This window comes from Melanotaenia boesemani, chromosome 15, assembly GCF_017639745.1.
Source record: "Melanotaenia boesemani isolate fMelBoe1 chromosome 15, fMelBoe1.pri, whole genome shotgun sequence".
NCBI lineage: Eukaryota > Metazoa > Chordata > Actinopteri > Atheriniformes > Melanotaeniidae > Melanotaenia > Melanotaenia boesemani.
In genome coordinates, this window is record NC_055696.1 from 1,724,312 (window position 1) to 1,742,726 (window position 18,415).

An 18,415-nucleotide genomic window follows, 5' to 3' on the forward strand; every position below is an offset into this window, starting at 1 on the left:
CTGGGAAATACATCTTCCTTCGCGAAAACAACTAAATGAAAACAAACGCTTGTAGTTCTCGCGTTGCATTCTGGGAGTTACAGTTTGTGCCACATATCCGTTTCCATAAAGCAACTTTGTACAGTCAGACTGAGCCGCAAACCAAATCCAGCGGGAAGGGCTGAGCTCCTCACCTTCGGGATGCTTTACTGGGAGTTTTACTTCATATCTGGATATCGTTTGTTGGAGTATAAAAACAGACTTTTGAAATAAGAGCTTATTGGGAAACTTTGGCGGCTCTCTAGCTAATAAGAATAGCTAGTTTAAAACGTCCCGAAGATTAGCCAACTAAGCTAACGACCGTATTCAATGAGGGGAGTTTGTCATTTTGCTGGGTTGTTTGAACCCACTCTGCAGTTGCCTCTTTGACAATGGTTCAGGTCTTTAGATGCAGCTCGCGTGGGTTAAGATTTTTATTTGGCTTTTAGAAGCGGCTGTAAAGTGCAGGATGGAGAACCTTAAGCAGAATTTGCAAAGGGGGGGTTGATGTCGTTGCTGTTACAAGTTTAAGGCTACCACCGTTTTGCTTTATCTGTTCATTGACTAAATAATTACTATGACGATGTCAGAAAATTCCCCAAAAGAGGTGTCTTAAGCTGTGGTCACTTATTTAATTTGTAAATAATGTCTGACTTGGAAAGTTCTCGTTCCTATTTAGGTTTGGAGGACCCACAGTGGCTATGCATGGTCACGCTGTTTATTGCATCTGTGGTTACTCTGATAGTGTATTTCGCACAGTACTTGCAACACTGGATTGTAGGGAATCAACAGAAAGCAGCGAAGGACAATGCGGCGGAGGAGGAAGCGGCCGCCTTTCTTGGATGGGCGCTGTCACAGAAAAGCTGGAAAAGTCAGTGGAGGGGAGCTTGGTGCAGAGCTTTGAATGACGAGTCAAAGAAGCGTGGGGTAAGTCTCATGATCACCAAGCTAGCCTCTGTACTGTGTGGCAGGTGACTTCCATAAAGAAAGTGTTGCGTGTTATATAATATGACTCGATTGCAAAATCTCATATATTATCTAAAATTAAAGATTCAGACTTAAATCATATTCCATAATTTCAAGTTAGGCATTTTTGCACTGTAGTCTCAGTATAATGAAATTTCCCACCTCTAATCATTTCTTCTTAAATTTCCTGGAGTTGTCAAGTCAGAACACATGCTGATGTTGCAAGAGTGATTTCATTTCCATGTGTTTTGTTATTTACATAATTCTGCTTTCTTACTCATCAGGATGCTGTTCTGTTAACGTTTGAAGAGGATGGTCTTGAGGCATCAGAGCTGATGGTCAGCAAAGTGTCCAGCTTTAAGAAGTCTGCCATGAACAAGGTACACCAATGCTAAAGTATATGATGTTCAAAGACCGTTTGTGCCGCTAAAGACCCATTCTCCATCCTAGCTTCACTGGTCATCTACATTACAGCAGAATATTCTCATATGAGGCTGTATCTTTATTCAAACTCCCCTTTTCCCATTCACCGAGGAGGGAGCTACTCAACAGCTACTGCAGACAAGCACTGACTCATCATCCTACTAGTTCTGTTGAAGGCATTTCCCCATTACGTTAAATTTGCTAAATTAATTGCCTTAGCAGTATTTTCAAGACTCCCATGTGCTTACTGTGATAGCCAAAAAATAGGTTATATCTTTCTTTCATCAGTCTTACAAACTACGTGCCAACCTGCTCCTGAATGTGTGCAAACCAAGCTGCCACCAGAGAGCATTTATTTTTCCGAGAGGTCAGAGAGGGACAAACTGCATGTTTTGTTTCCTGGCATGGTCGGCTTTGCGGCGCTCCCAGTGCAAACTCAGCCTTTTCTTTGTGATTGTCATGATAGGGAACAGGTGCTCTGTTGTTGAATGTGCAGAGTTTAATGAACAGAGGCTTATTTTTACCCACCTGCTGTGTGTATTGCGCGTGTGTTTGTGTGCGTTTAAGAAGCTTATATAGCTGGAAAGCTCAGCACTAAGGAGGAGCAGGCAGACAGGAATGCACCTATGTTTATGTTTAAGTTTCCCCTTTCTGTGATCTCATACTGAAACTGGCCTCAGTCACTCACCCTGTACTTATATCAGGATGAGGACACTGAGTGAACTTGTTTCTTACAAGAGGAGGACATTTTTTTCCAACAGTGGATATTTACTTAGTAAAAACAGCATTTTTTGGAGCTATTATATATATATATAGACCCTTGGTCAGAAAAAGTGTTACTTTGAGATTAATGATTGTGATTAATGTAAGACTTTACACACAATAAGAAAATGTGTCTTTATTAATGACACCTTGTGTTTTAAATGATGTAGTAGGAAACATGATCTGAACAGGAGCAAAGCTTGTGATGCAGGATGAAATGTGTTTGACTGGAGTACACATCAGAGTTGGTGATTCTCACCGGTGATAGTCACATGTGGCTGACTTGGCATGAGCCGGTTGGTGAAGATCCCAGTAGCTTCATATTGTTGCTGCTGAGGCAGTCATGGAAGGACGTGAGTGATATGTTTAATCTGCTTAGGTCAGCCTCAAGCAGACCGATGGCTCCTTTTTCCTCTTTACTTCCATCAGCCTTGGCATTATTCCAGCACATTAAAAAAAGATGTGCAAAGATTGGCCAACGGATTTGTCAGCCCATTTTAGGACCACCCAGCTTAGGACAAAATCCATATTCTTTTCTTTGCATGTACGGCCATGTAAACTATGAATGAGAATTTCTGTATTTTGAAGATAAGTGAGCATTTTTATATTCAGTGACTTTAGTTATCCTACATGTATTAATTGCTTACACCTGACTTAACTACTCATGAGATGTATGTAATTACTGTTACGTCCTCATTAGATTGACATCACACTAATTCCTGACTCGTCTTCCTACAGGCCGCTTGCTGCAGTGTGGTTGGGGAGAAGCTGCAGTTTTCTCTCAGCGCAGCATCGACAGCCACAGCAGATCCTTGTAAATACACAGCTTGTATAGCCCCACTAGAGCTGCAGGTAAATGCTCTATTTATAAAATTGTGGCTTTCATGACATACAGCTCAGTCTCTTTTTATGTGATATTCCTTTAACAAGAAGGTTTCTGAAAACAAGAGTTATTTCCTTTGAAAGGCATTGTGGTTTTGTTTAATGGGAGAGTTTATTGAACATGATGTGCTGCACCGCATTGGCTCGCCGCTGGCAGCAGCATTAGATTTAATGGTTACAGTATCTCTCTGTGTTTGGCCCATTTTATCCATGTCAGCCCATTTGTTGGGGATCTGTGTAGAACAGATGCAGCTGAAGTTATGGTCACAGTAACTTTTGAGAGCTTGTTCATAGCTCCACATGACAGCTATTTATATGATTTCTTATGTTTTAAACCGACCATCCTCATTTTTTTCCCAGTCTTTGAACTGGCTTTGGGGTTGAAATAAATTAGAGCCAAAGATGTTGAAGTTTGGCATTAAGCATTAAGCTTATCCTGTTCATAGCTTTAGTGTTAAATCTTTACATATGTGTAAGAGTGCACGGCGACGGGAGCTAACCCAATTGTATTAAGGCTATTTATAAGCCAATAAGGTGCTTGTCACCATCCTGAGTTTATTGTGCTTTAAATACAGCCTCCATTAAAAGCTCGGAAGCTAAAATCAGGAATAGTGTTAATTCTTTTTTTATTATTTTTTTGTTTGTTTTGATCGTGGATCCATTGTTGACACAGGACCATAAAGGAAACCTTTGGTTTCTTTTTCCACTTTCACTCTTTTGGATTGGCCTGGAAAAGTCAGAGAGGCCTTTAAAATGTTTCCGTCCAACGTTTGTTTGACTGAGACTCGAGCTGGAATACACCTGGCATGTCATGTAATGTGTTGGGATATGTGGGATACAAAATCCTGGGTGTGTACACTATATGAATAGAATAATACAACCTGTGCACTATAGTGTGTTGCAGTGTAATTTGTTTAGTTTTTTTTTTAAAACACACTTTGACTGCTCATCACATGGGCAGCAGCATGTGATGAGCAGCACCAGGTCACATGCACCCTTTAAGTGTAATATTCATGTATGAAATGTTTACAGCGTTTATGTATCTGATCTCACTTCAGCAGGCATGTGGCCCTAAACTATTTATCACTTAACAGCCATATAATCAATAGGTTCACAAATCATGTGACTATGTTAAGTGAAATTCCGGTGTTTTTCTAAACCAGGGCAATATTTTCCACGTGACGGAAGTCGAACCAGTCCGGTGTTAAGCGTGAATACGGTAACTGGCGACTGCTACAGCGTTTTCCTGATGGGTTTTCATGACATTGGTGACTTCATGCTTATGGGAAAGTCAGAAAACTGGCTCCAGGCTGTCTTTTTGGCTAACATAAATGCTTGTTTGTGACGTGATTTTATCATCTCTGGCACCTCTTGTGTTTAGATGCTTTACAGCTAAACTAGAGCATGTTTCTTTTATAAAAGAAGGTCAAAGAACAACACTGAAGTCTTTCTGGTTTGTTTTTTTAATTGTGATAGATGGTTCATTCAATCACTTGCTAAAAAGATTTTTATATAACAAACTATTGCATGTGAAAGAAAGCAGGACAAATGGAGCTTTGATATAATGATATTTTTTCCTGTTTAAATGGTGGGCACCAAGGGGCTTCCTGGAGCACAAATGCCAGTAAATGAGCGCCTTCACTGCTTCCGAGGAATGCAACTATTTTTGTGCCTTTTGTTTGTGTTTATTTTGCTTTTTAGTTAGAATCGTCCATAAAATTCTCCTTATCCAGTCATCCGTAGTAATTTGTAATCTGCTCTGTAAACTTCCTGATTCCCTGAACCGGACTTTTTACTGACCACAATCTCGAATTCGTATCAGAAGCAGGAGGTCCTGAAAGGAGGTTGGAGTATTCCCATCCAGTTAAAGGACAATTTGCAAGTACTTAAGTACATCTCGGTTCTCCAGAGTTAGTCCTTTTCATATAGCATGATTCAGCATGGGACTGTTCGGCCTTTTCTGAGCCTTGTCTTCGGTGTAATGTGCGAAATAGAACTGAGAGCAAAGTGTCTTCACCTCTTAGACGGAAGGACAGAGAAGAACACGACTTCACCTTGTTGTCATCTGCTAAGCCACGTGGACACAATATGGAAATTAGTAATAGTTTCTTTCATCAGGCTATGAGACTGAATTATAACTATTATAAATCAGACTTGACATTAATTTTTATCACTTTTATTTAATAGCAAAACAGATAGCTGTACTTTCACAGTTTCACTATAAGCACCTGTAACACCTCCCCTCCCACATGTTCTCTGGAAGAAACCGCTCTCCATAACGATGTCAGCCGCTGGAAATAACGATCTGAGCCCGTCGCTGCTGAAAACAACACTTACACTTCCATGAAAACAGTTTCCTTTTGGATTTGCTTCTCTTGCAATTATTGTTTACGTTGCGGGAAAGTGAGGCCAAGCTTTAAAAATACCAGAACTGTCACTAATATTATTATTCTAAGTTATTTATGGAAAGGGATCTGGCCCTTTAACCATTGGATGTGGTGTTCCTGATTCATCGGAGCATTCCTGTTGCTGTCTGATGAGGCCTTTGTTTGGCATTACATAAGCGCCTGTTCAGTCCTACACTGGAATCCAGACATGCTGGGGCAGGATGGCCAAGAGTCGTCGTCCCCTGCATTTTTTCTTTTAACTGTCTCTGTTTTCTCCAACTTTCTGTCTCTAGGTGTGATGTAAGCTATCATATAAGTAACAATATCCTGCCAAGAAACGCTGCTCTAAAATCCCTTCACTCTAAAATCCCTTCACTTATTTGAGCCATCTAACTGTAAAGGTCTAAATTAATGTATATGGGCTGTTTGGTGTGAAGCTTCATACTCAGAGATTAGTATTTATTTAAACTTTGAGGTACTATCAGTGAAAGTAAGGAGCGCTCTAAGGTATCCGAATGCATCGTCTCTCATGTCTTTTTCAGCTTCATCTACATCTGCAAGAAGCTGAAAATGAAATTGAGGTGAGCTGGGGCGTTTCTCATCTGGACACAGAGGACCTCCAGGTGACACCCACTTTCGTTCAGGTAATTTTAAAGTTGCATGTAAAAGCAGCAGCAGGTGGAACGTTGTCACGTATCATCATAGTTAAAAATGAGACCGTTTAATTTGTGTTGTAAGGATTAAATGTGGCTCTGTGTTCTGAGTAAATTCCCACCAGGTGCCAAATACATTTTGACTTCTAAACATCCAATAATTCTTCCGTTAGGTAAATGTTTTTGTGTTTTATTTATTTATTTTTTTTACCAAAGCTGTCATCTAATAAAAACCCACTGTATAAGAAGTTTTTTTTTTTTTTAAAGCATATGTTGATTATTATTTAACTTTAACACAAGCATCCTCTGACCAATCCGAGTTATGGTGGTCTACTTTTATTAAAGATTTTCAATGGGCATCAAATTTACTTCTAATTTTAATCATTAATTATGGAAGCTGAAAGCGGCCATACTTGGGAAAATGTATTTAATGCCATTGTCTCATTATACAGAGATGAAGTGGATGGGTTTCTTGATAACTAAATAACTTAATTTGCTATTTTAAAATATTAATTTTGTTTTTTTAGGTTAACGGTTTAATTCTTTTTAAAAACTACCGTAAAACGATGATGTCTTTGAGGAACGCCACCACCAGGAAGCAAGCAGAAAAATGCGTCCACAGCATAATTTACTGTTACTGATTCTTTCCATTTGCGGCTATGAAACACACATTATTAAGCTAATCTTGATCTTCTTGTAGTTTTGTTTGGTGATAAGTTACTGCCGTTGGTCGAGCCACGGAAAGGAAAATCTGATTTTGATGCAATCCTTTGGGCTTCCTTAGCTGGCCAAATATTTTTATGAATTGGTTTGTATGAACACTGTTATTATAAGTTAAACTAATGTGGATTTTTAAAAATTGGATTACACTGAGTTGATTATATCTATAAAGTTCCTTGAGATGACTTTGTTGTGATTTGGCGCCCTGTAAATAAAGCTGAATTGAACTGAACTTATGGACTCTGGATAACAGCATCAGCGTAAACACTGAAGTACGTTTGATAGAAATATGTTTAAGAACCTTTTAAAGATCACGACTTCCCGAGTTGTGTTCAGGATGAAAAACAAGTATTTTGATTAAATATTTAGATAAATGTGAGACAATAAGGCAGTTAGTTGTTTTCTGTGAGAGACCACGTGCTCGGTTGGTGGATTGCAAACAAAAGAAAAGTAGATTACTTCAGCTAATGAGCATCTGGTTTGTAAAAACCTGCCTTCGTAGAATTCGACTGGTGGGTGTTAGGAGCATCATTTAGAATAATAAAACCAGATTACAGGATTGACTTCAGTACAAAATAGTTTATAGTTTGTTTAAAACGTGGGGGCATTGTAAGCATGTGTTTCAGGGTGCAGTGTGACGGTTCTGTCTTTTTTTGTCTCTATCAGGACATCACCACCTCTTGCAGTCCAGCAGCCATTAAGGAACAGTTGAGACAGCTGCTATGTGCGACTCATCCCTTCATGCTGCTGAGCTCCAGGCCTGCTCAGGCCTCAGAGGTCAAGGTGAGGAGACTCATGTTTGATGCAAGACTGTCATTCCTGCTCACTGTCTGCATGTGCTGCAGCTGGGCTAAACCTTTCTGGTCTGTCTTATTTGGTCTGTAAATGGAGTTTCTTTCTCCTGGTGATTGTTGTAAATTTGCAGTGACTCTTGTACTTGAACTAGAGAGCAGCAGAGTTATAACTGTGGAGTAAATGAAGTAGTAATTTCATTGTGCTCACACCCATTAAAACCAGGGCTGTTACAGATGTGCTCCTGGTCTGGCCATCATATGATGTCATGCCTCATGGTTCTGATTACATTGTGCATCAAATATAAACAGAAGTTACGTAGAATTATCAGTATAAAAGGAAAGCATGGCATAGATACATGTTTTTTAAATTAAAATAATCCAGTAAGAACAATAATTTTTAACCTTTAGTAAATCAGTTGAAATCAGCATGTGCTTATCTCTAACAATGTCATTTTTTAAATTATAAAATATAATATGAAGGGAAAAAATCATCAAAAATACCCAGAAAGTTTTAAGGAACTTGCTCTCCATTCACAGTATTTGCTAAATGATGCACCATCAATCATCAGTTACTTTATTATACCATAAAATCCTCATAGAGTTTAAAAGTGAGCGAGCACTGATCAGAGCGTTGGATCTACATCAGCTTGTGCTATGAAAAGTTCTTATTGGTGAAAGATGAGATACATCGATCTGCTAAGATTTAAAATCTAGCAGCTCCGTGTGTAATCAGTCAGTGTCATATCTACTGGGTATGTAAACGATAAAAAACTAATAATAATTTGCATTAGCACTTAAATGCCAAACTTTCAGTATCAGCAGGTTAAATGCAAATCAGTGTCAATAGGAAGTTCTGTCAACATGTTTTCAAATCCTGTTTAAACCACAGTTATATATTTTTATATGAATACATGCTCATTGTTACAAAAACAGTAGTTATAAGAGCTTTTTTTCTTTCTAAGGCGTAATTGTTACAGAATTCTGCTACTAGGAGGCCAAATTAATGTCAGTAGAGTAATATTGTTCTATTATTAAAATTCTGTACTATGGTTCCTCTAATAGGAAACCCACAACAAAGTGCTGTCACCACCAAAGCCTCCTCGTGCCCACGACTGGAAGCTGCTTGTTAAAAACATCCGGGTCACCCTCAGTCAGGAGGAGGATGCTGCAGGTTAGTTGCATTTTGACCAACGAACACAGAGCAATATGAACCAAAAATTCATGCTGTATTTTTAGGCTGGATTAAAAGCATACAAACTGAGCTAAATCTCAGTTTCATAGCAACAAGTATGATGTTACAATCTCTTTATTTAAAGACTATAATCGAATTAAGACTCCTTTCTTTCCTCAACAAAGCATAGCTGTGCAAATATCAGCTACGTAAAGGTTAAAATAACAACCCTTCCCAGTTCAAAATTATGCAAATACACAGTAAATATATTTCTTTACATAATGCAAATGCAAAAATCAGTAAAAACTATAAAAACAAGTTTTAAGAGCAATACTTTTGGGGCATTGTTTGAGCAGGTGGCCCACCTACAGATAATGATGGTCCACGATGCAGCCAGCCCAAGACTGCGTCTCCGATGGTGGCCCTTTTCTGCCTGTCAGCTTTAATTCAAATTACTAGGAATTTGTGCCAGGAAACTCTAGATGCAGATAAAAAAGTTTTATCATGATTAAATTATAAAAATCCAATAGGATATTTTTGGACCACAGTCAGAATAAATAGAATTTGTTAAATACAAATAATACAAACAGGTAAACCTCCGTGAGATTAACAGGAAGTGTAACTACATAATTAACACGCCTTCACAGACTGAAAATACAGAGCTGCACTTTGAGGTATGATTAAATCGAGACATTGGTGAGCAGTTGCTGGTTTTATAAATGACACATTGCCGTGTGTGCACGGCTGTTCTGGTCACACTTTTCTCTAGAATTTAGTCTTCCATGGACGTTTCCGCTTGTTTCCGACTGTCGGGGACAGATGGCAGCAGGATGGGGATGTGATTGAGGAAATACAAACAAGCTTGACTTTACAGACGACATGGATGGCATTAGATCATATCGATGTAAACCATATTGGTTGATTTCATTCATTTTTGGACCATTCTGTAATCCTCAAAGATGACTGTGCGTTAAAATCCCAGTAGAGCAACAGAAATACGCAGACCGGTCTGTCTGGCACCAACAACACTTTCAAAGTCGCTTAAATCCCCTTTTGTCCTCATTCTGATTCTCAGCTTGGACTTTAATAGGTCATCTTGACCATGTGTACATATCTAAACACACTGAGTTGCTGCCATGTGATTGGCTGATTAACAAGCAGTTGAATATGTGGACCTAATAAAGTGGCCAGTGGGTGTGTTCAGGCTCAGAAACTGTTTGTAGTTTCCACCTGCTGTTTGCAACAGGAAAAGGAAGTCACCAAGCTTAGCCAAGAAGTAGTCGGGGTTTTAGGATTTGTTATTATTCTGATCTCAATGACTCAGCTGATGTCGGATTCCCCAGCCTTTGATCTGCGGCTTCTTCCCCAGAGAAGAGGGCAGAAATGTCTTTGTAATCTAATGGGCTGAATTAAACAATGTTGGCATTATGTTGCAGTAATAATACACACACATTACTAGCAACACACCCACTGGGGTAGCACAGACTGGGACATGTGACCATCCCATGATCAGGAGGAAACAACCATCTGAGTCTTAAGATAAAGGCTAAAGATGATGATCTCTAATTAATTTGGTTAGCTTTAACATCTGTTTCTACGTGTTTGTTTCCTGTGATGAGTCATTCTGTAACAGTGAGTCAGCTGTTCTCAGAACTTCAGACATCCTCTCCAGCATTCAGCACAGAACTTAATCTAACCTTAACCTCTACAACAGAGACATGACAGCACTCAAATCTAATCAGACTGTAGATTTGTCTGGCTTCTAGTAAAAATCCATCTTCCAGCTGAGTTTTACTCGAGCTGTTCTGTCTGCAAGGTTTCTTCCTTTACTGTCCTCCATCACATGCACGACTTTGAATCAGTTTGATCTTGTAATTTTAGCATTTCCCTTGTGAAACTGACATCTTCTGCTGTGTTTACAGGCAGCATGAATCCTCTGTGTGTGCTGCAGTTAGATGACCCTCCACAGAGGTTTAACACTTCCGTTGTGAAGAACACAACCACTCCTGGCTGGGACCAGCCCTTTATTTTGTATGTTTGGCCACAACTACCTTCACTGTATTTGCAAGTATTATTTTTAAATGCAAAAAGTCCACAAATATGTTCTAAAATATATATTTTCTGTTTCACCAGCGAGTTGAATGGACGATCAAAAGAGCTCTTAGTTCAGTTGATGAACGATGGACAACCTCAAGAGAGTAAGGAAAAAATTCTTATGCTTGTTATGTTACAATCATTAAATGTAGATTTGTTTTGTTAACGAGTTTATCTCACATGTTTTTGTGCTAAAATCTTCACATAATCTCTTCCTCTTATATCAGATTCCTTACTAGGTCAGGTGTCTGTACCTTTCGATCTTGTAAAGAAACAGCCCAAAGGACAGCAAACATATGCACTCATGACCAAAGACACGGTGACTGGATCACTTACTACGGACGTAAGCCCGTTGATCAGCCTTTAATGTCAACACATTTACTGAACTTCATGTTTCTGGTTTTTATTTACACCACAACTTTAATTTTATCTTTTAAGTTTACATACCTGGAGCCCAGTGAGGTGCGGTCCTGGCACCCTCCCACTCCAGCATGCAATAAGAGGATAGAGATGGACCGTACAGTCATGCCCTGTGGCACCGTGGTCACCACCATCACTGCAGTGAAGAGCAAACCAGGGCGACCTCCTCCACTAAACACAGGTAAAACACAGAAACTATGATATTGTAGACTGTAGCTGCAGGGGTTGGTGTTAACTCTGTTGTGTTTCTGTACAGGTGTAGCAGTTGGTTGGTGTTGGTTTGGATTGAAGGGTTGTTGCCTTCTGTCTGTTGTACCTCTCTCTGTCTCCTCTTTCTTTTCTCTTCTCTCCTTTTCATTTCTGTTCCAGCATCTCCTTTTTTTTCTATCCCCTCCAGTCAGGTCCAGCAAGATTATTTCAATTCTGTAATTCAAGCTAAATAAATAATTTAAAGGTCCCATATTATACACTTTATTCCCAATCTGAGACCATTCATTAATATCTAAATGAAATATTTCCGCCATGGTATGGACAAATCGACCCTCAGTTTGAGTGCAGCGGCTTCTCTTCACCTCCCTCTTTTTAGCAGCTTCAGAAATGTGCCGTTTATGGTGGGCGGAACCCTGGTGGAGCAGCTCAGCTGTTGGCTCCGCCCATCGCATCGCCCGTCATGAGGTGATTGACAGGTTAATATATTTTCAAGCTATCAGACTAATAAGGCCGAAACGATAAAATAACTGCCAGCTCTTACCTCTCCAGCTGTGTCACGGACAGTTGGTATTGAACCTGGCTTCAGCTTCAAACGGTTGGCGAAGCCTGCTTTCCATGCCCCCATGTTGTGGAAACAGTCCTCTTTGAAATGCTGGCCACAGACATGCAAAACCTTTGGAAGTTTTCCGGGTACATTTCCTCCAAAAATAAAATTAATCCACTCAGTCCTCGTGGGTTCAGTGGATGGAAGTAAAAAAACGTTTTCGTGTTCATTTATGCAGCCACAAACAGAACAGTGCTTCTGTCGCTTAGCCATGTCCGCTAACGAGGGTTGCCGAAGAGGGAAAAACACTGGGCGCTAGGTGATTTTTAGAGGGCGGGCTTTGAGAGCCGGTAGACGGGTCCATCGCTCTGTGGGGAGTGGTTATTGTCCCTTATGACGTCATAACGTACACGCTTTCAAACAAGCTCATTTCAGCGCTTACTTCCCTAGAGGTGGAGCAGGGGGGAGAGAGAGCGCCTGAAAGAGTTTCACACTTACGGGTCTCCTACACATGCGGGGGGACCAGTATGACTGTTCCAAAACCATTAAAAAGTGAATTTTGCATAATATGGGACCTTTAAATAAAAAATCAGATTGTCAAGATACCCATAAAGATACCCTTAGTAAAAGAAATTTGTTCCACACAACACAACAGCCAGACCATCATTCTGCCGCCTCCATGCTGGACGGGACAAGTTTTAAAAAAAACAAAAGTCATAGTTATCCAGAATATTGTACAAGATTTTTTTAGTGATTCGGTCCAGGGAGAGGTCAGCATGGATGTTAAAATCGCCAGTAATTACAGAATAATTCAGCAAATTCATCAAAGAATGGTGCATCGTATTTAGGTTGCCTTCAGACATTTAGAAATATGGCCTTGGAGAATACAGTAGCCCCAGTTGCAACGTATTCAAAAGAAGTATATTTGCCGTTGGACATATATGTATGTGGATCATGTGGACATGACATATATGTGTGTTCATCCTTGCAGCCTCGACCCAGCAGATGCAGAGACTGGGGGGTGGGAACGAGGGAAGGGTGTTAATGCTTCCTTGGAGAAGCATTTTAGGCATGTTGGCATGAAGCCTTGACAAGCAAGTGTAGCTAGAAAAGTGACCAGTAAAGGTATTCTGAGACCAATCTGGAGATGAAACCACATGAATGTTCTAATTTAGTCTTAAAAAGGCACTTTAAATTTTCTCTTGATGGAAAGTAAGACCTGTTTTGAAATGGATAATATAATATTTACAGTATGTTAAAGTAGAACACCACATGTACATGACCCAGGTTTGACTTTAAACCAACAATAGATATTTTAAATGATAGCAGATCACTACTGACCGGACATGTCACCACAAGTAAATACTGGTTTGGACCCAGTGACGTGCCTCTGAACGGTATCATGAAACCGTTTTGTGCCTCCTCAGATCCTGCCCAAAAGCCAGTGGTCAGCAAGCCCAAGCTCGGTGAGCGTCGAGTTTCAGAACAGGCGTCCATGTTGGGAGGCACCGTGAGCAAAGCCCTGTCCTCCTCCGACACCGAGCTGCTGATGCTCAACGGAACGGATCCGGTGGCTGAAGCAGCGATCAGACAGCTCCACCAGTCGGCCAAGCAGAAGCTCAAGTCCCCAGTGAAGAAGAGCACCATCATCATCTCCGGCATCGCCAAAGTAAGAATGAGCCGATGAGGGTCTCCTCAGCTTTGCAACATACCGTTTCACTCTTAGATATTTCATACAATGAGGTTTTATTGTGGAGACAGCTCAGAGAAGCTGAGGTTTGGTCACACAGAGGCTTCTCACAGGAACTGAAACATTCACAAAAACAACCAAGAAGCTGTTGAAAATGGTTTATAGATACACTGCGGATGAAAATGGATTGGATTGTACTTTATTTCCCAGACGCCCATGTCTCAGGATGATGAGCTGGCTCTGATGGCAGGCTACGCTGCAGCAATGGACGCCTCGATGTCAGAGAGCAGCTCTACTCAGGATGTGACCACGGCGATCGCATCAGGGACCAGCAGTCTTCCAGAGGTGTCCGCGCCCCAGGAAGGCCCCGCTGGAGAAGGCCGGCCTCCGGAGGACTGGGAGAGCCAAACCGGGGAGGAACTAGACCACACTTCGCTTTCCATGTGTGTATCTGAGGCTAGCTGCAAGAAAAGCAGAGGTAAGAAAGTCCCGTAGGGAACAAAGACATCTTGGATGGACGCAAATGCATCCGACCTTTTTAAGAGTTTTATCAGATAACTCTTCCTTGTACAGAAACCTGGTCAGTTTTCAGTGATGCCGTCTGTTTTTGTGTTCTTTTCTCTTTCCTTCCTACTGTATGAACCTTTCCTTTTTGAAATGTCAGCCATCTTAGAGGAGAGCAGTGCTAAGCACACATTTTGTCCTGATGAGTAAGTTACCTCATGAGCTACTTGTAGTATCCTTGGGACTCTGGTATATATTATCTAGAATAGATTTAGAATATCTAGAATAGATAACATTAGTTTTCCTAATGTTAAATTCATCCTTTGGTTCTTGTAAAATCACTTTGATGCAAGAATTAATTTTAAAACTTAGGAGTGTAATGGGCTGACCAATATAGTTAAGACAATGTGAATGTTTTAAAATATTCACAGAAAATAAAACATCCACTGTCGGTACTTTTTTCACACAATTAGGATCTGAAATCTCACTTAAGTCTCACAAGTCAAATATATTCGCTGTCCAGTATATTGTTCAGCCTGTTTTTGTTGGAATGTCACACTTTGAAGGCTACTTATAATTTCTTCATTTATCCTATTTATCTTTTATTATTTCATTTAAATTGTGTAAATAATTTCTGTTATATTGCCTTACACTAGTAGATCTAATCCATGCATCTTGAGGATATCCAGATTATTTAAATGCTGAAAGAAAAAGAGTGATGCTTGCTGCCAGGGTCTGGTACAGTTTCAATGTGTTAGCTGGTGATTAAATGACCATTTTAAGGAAATTAATAGTACAGTATTTTGTTGTTTCCCTCTAATCAATCCATGCTAGATTTTTCCCTATCGTGAGTTTTCAACTAACACAGATTCTGTGTCTTGTCTGGCTCTTTCAGATAGTTTAAGGAGTAGTAGATGTGCCTGAATTATTTTTAACTATATTTAGCCTTGGCTGGAGTCATTTTGACCATATCTTTGAGGAAATTAAAAGCTACTTCCTGTTCTTCTTTTCTCCACAGGCACCTTTCTTCAGAAGAGTGCCAAGCTCTTCTTCCGGCGGCGTCACCAGCGCAAAGACCCGGGGATGAGCCAGTCACACAATGACCTGGTTTACCTGGAGTCTCCGGCCGCGGTGGAGCGGGCCAGCCGAACCGCCACAATTAGCCGCATGCTTAGCCGCAAGAATAAGAATAAAGGCAAAGCTAATGGCTCTACCTCCACGGGGGAGCCACATGTGTGACCCCCTCGACTCCCCCCCTACACACAGCCCTTCACTTTCAGTCCCTCCCTTAACTACCATCATCACCTCAGAAGTTGCACTGGCAAACATCCTGGCTACCCTGCCCCCCCTGTTCATGCTCAACCTGCATACTGGAGCTCCTGCACTGTGAATGTGAAGGCTGTGCAGATGGGAAAAGCCTTCTCTCATTGCCGTGTCCTTTTCGAAGCGCTTCATATATGAAGCTGCCATTCTACCAAAGCAAGTGTGTGCATCCGTGAATGAAGGTATCCTGTCCTTTAGGAGGATATCATTTTGCATGTTTCCTTTATTTGATTTTATGCAACATTTTGGCATCTTAAGTGCTTTTATGACCTTGTTACTGGCAGAAGGGACTAATGTGGGTTATCTTCCCTTACCTCACTGACGCTGAGGGCGAACAGACAACTTCCTGCTGCACACCGTAAGTCCCCTACGGTGCCCCAGCAGGATCACAGACGAAGAACAGAGTGGTGTTTGTATGATTTGCACAACTTGAGTATCTTTTTATTTAACGTGCAATGACGGGAGCTGCTCGTTAGACTTTTTCTTTCTTTTGTTGTTCACGTTGAAATGTTCATAAAGGGAGATAATCTTTTCACTGGACAACCGGCTCAAGTGGGACAGTAATATGACTACTCTGACACTAATTTTGTTAAATAATTTGACAAACAAACTTTAAATTTATTCATGTATTTGTGTATTCAGTCCAGACCTCTTCACTTTTTATTATTTTATGCTGCAGCCTTTAATCCTTATCAGTAAACACTCAAAAGTCCATAATAAACGACGACAAAAAGAACTAAAAAATGATTTAGAAATCTACTTAAAAGGAAGTTTTTTCTTGATCAAAGTGGGTATCAGTGAAGAATAAAACAGAGCTGCAGCGTAACTAAAGGGGATCTGAATACTTTCTGAAAGCACTGCATTAAACTTGTAAAATGCAACTGTATGAAAGGATGGCAAAATAAGTTGGTTCAAGCTAGTTGCTGGCATGTTCTGAGCTTATGCACCACTAGTCATTAAGAAAGTTAACTTTCTAATGAAGGAGCCGGGCGCTTTGAACGTTCTCCAGGGCTTTTTAAGCGAAACAGGACTTTCTCTGTTGTCTTCCTGCGCACTGCTGCTGTTAGCAGGGTTGTTAATGTGTCGAAAGGGAACTGAATGAACATTTATACAGAGACTCGTGCTACACATACTTGCTATACTTGTCATATACATGAAACTAGTTCTGCCCACGTTTCAGTGCTTCATTACATCTGAATGGAAGGAACTCTGCTCTCTTCTAATGTTTTGTTAGTTTCAAAACATGTAGCTTGAACACAAGAACAAAAGACAGTGTGTGCACCTTTTTGGAGCAACCAAATAGTGTGGCTGCTTATTTTTATCCAGCTAATGATTGTAATTGTTTTCCTTTGTTGAGCAGCTTGTTTCTGTACATCTTTTAACTACTGTTAATTAAGTTATTCTGCTCAGAGAACCGCTGCAGCACCGGGACAGAACTGACACATCGCCTTACAGTTTCCCTGACACTGATGTAGCTGTCGCTCTAAACTTGGTCCGAGGTTGCATTATTCAACATACCGGCCTGAAGATCTGAGAGACACGAATACTGTCACCTGTAACATTACCAGTGTCTATGTTTAAGAAGCCTATGCACATATCTGTTTGCGGCTTGTTTACGTTATTAGACTTCATGATAGTTAAAAACACTCATTCAGAAAAAGGGCAGGTGTCTTTGTCTCTCGGTACATGGCAACGTTGCGACTCATCTCCCATCGCTGCTTGCAGTCTGTTTTTAAAGAAAACCAGAACAAGACTGAAGACGTTTCAGACAGAAACATCTTCAAACTGAGGAAAGGAAAATGGGTTTTAATCGGCTTCAGAGCCGTGTCACGTCACAGCCTGCAAACGTCCGCTGCTGTGTGCATTCAGTAAGCATTAGAGCCATATGTGATTAATAAACCGCTTCATTCTTTTATTTTATTTTTTCTTTTTATGCCATCTGCTCAGTGCACAGAAACTGGCTGACCGAAGTGCTGCTGCTGAATGTCAGTCATTTTCCTGCAGGGACTGTAACTAAACTACAAATGGAGTTGTTTCATTTTTAGGAATAAAGATTGAGTGAATAACGGATTGTGTTGACACTACTTTGATTGTTCTGAACATGGCTCACATTACTTGTTGGTGCTGTTTTATTGGTGTTTTTGTTTGTGAAAACTAGTGACGCCGGCTTAGAATGAATTCTGCTTTTATTTTTTTCTAGTTCATGCCACTGTGGTTTTAGGCTAGTACGTGTACAATATATCAGCTTTCAAGTCATAATGCATTGTTGAGTGGGGGGTTTGAAAAAATAAATGAATGTAATAACCATGTACCATGGGGTCAGGCATGTTCTTACATTGCCTTGAATGAAAAGAAATAAGAATAGTTTTCTTTTTTTATGTTTTAAACAAGTATTTTCAGATGGAAAAGTGGAACTTTGTTCAGTGTCCAGAAAAAATGTTTTCTGTGACTTGATTGCAAAAGAAGAAACATTTTGTAAAGTTTTTTTCCAGATTGTGTAACAAACAAAAAAAAAAAAAAAACACCAAACCACTGGTTCACACCAGCTGCTTGCACAAATCCATCAATTATTTAACAAAAAAGAATGAAAAGCAGTAGATTTAGATTACTGTTTCCACATTTTTTTCTAAGTTGTGAAATAATGGGTGCAGGAATTCTACTTGTTTTGGAGTATTTCTACTATGTTTTAAAATTAATTTTATGTGCATAAAATATCTTAATACTCCTTACACCCATGTGACCAGAATAATAAAATGAGCTAGTTACCCCCGGTTATGTTTTCAGTGGCATTGGTTTGTCTGTCTGCCTGTTAGCAACATAATTCAAAAAGTTTTGGATGGATTTTGATTAAATT

The 18,415-nt window shown here is 40.1% G+C and overlaps 1 protein-coding gene across 1 annotated transcript; it reads left to right on the forward strand.

Moving 5' to 3' along the window:
• Positions 1-98: 98 nt before the first annotated feature.
• LOC121654310 (C2 domain-containing protein 2) lies at positions 99-18,062 on the forward strand. Its single transcript, XM_042008391.1, has 13 exons — positions 99-945; positions 1,269-1,364; positions 2,908-3,021; positions 5,981-6,082; positions 7,478-7,594; positions 8,668-8,776; positions 10,699-10,807; positions 10,910-10,974; positions 11,098-11,213; positions 11,309-11,471; positions 13,472-13,713; positions 13,945-14,212; positions 15,257-18,062. Exons 1-13 carry the CDS (start codon positions 664-666, stop codon positions 15,475-15,477), a joined length of 2,004 nt encoding a protein of 667 aa, XP_041864325.1. The 5' UTR covers positions 99-663; the 3' UTR covers positions 15,478-18,062.
• Positions 18,063-18,415: the final 353 nt, after the last annotated feature.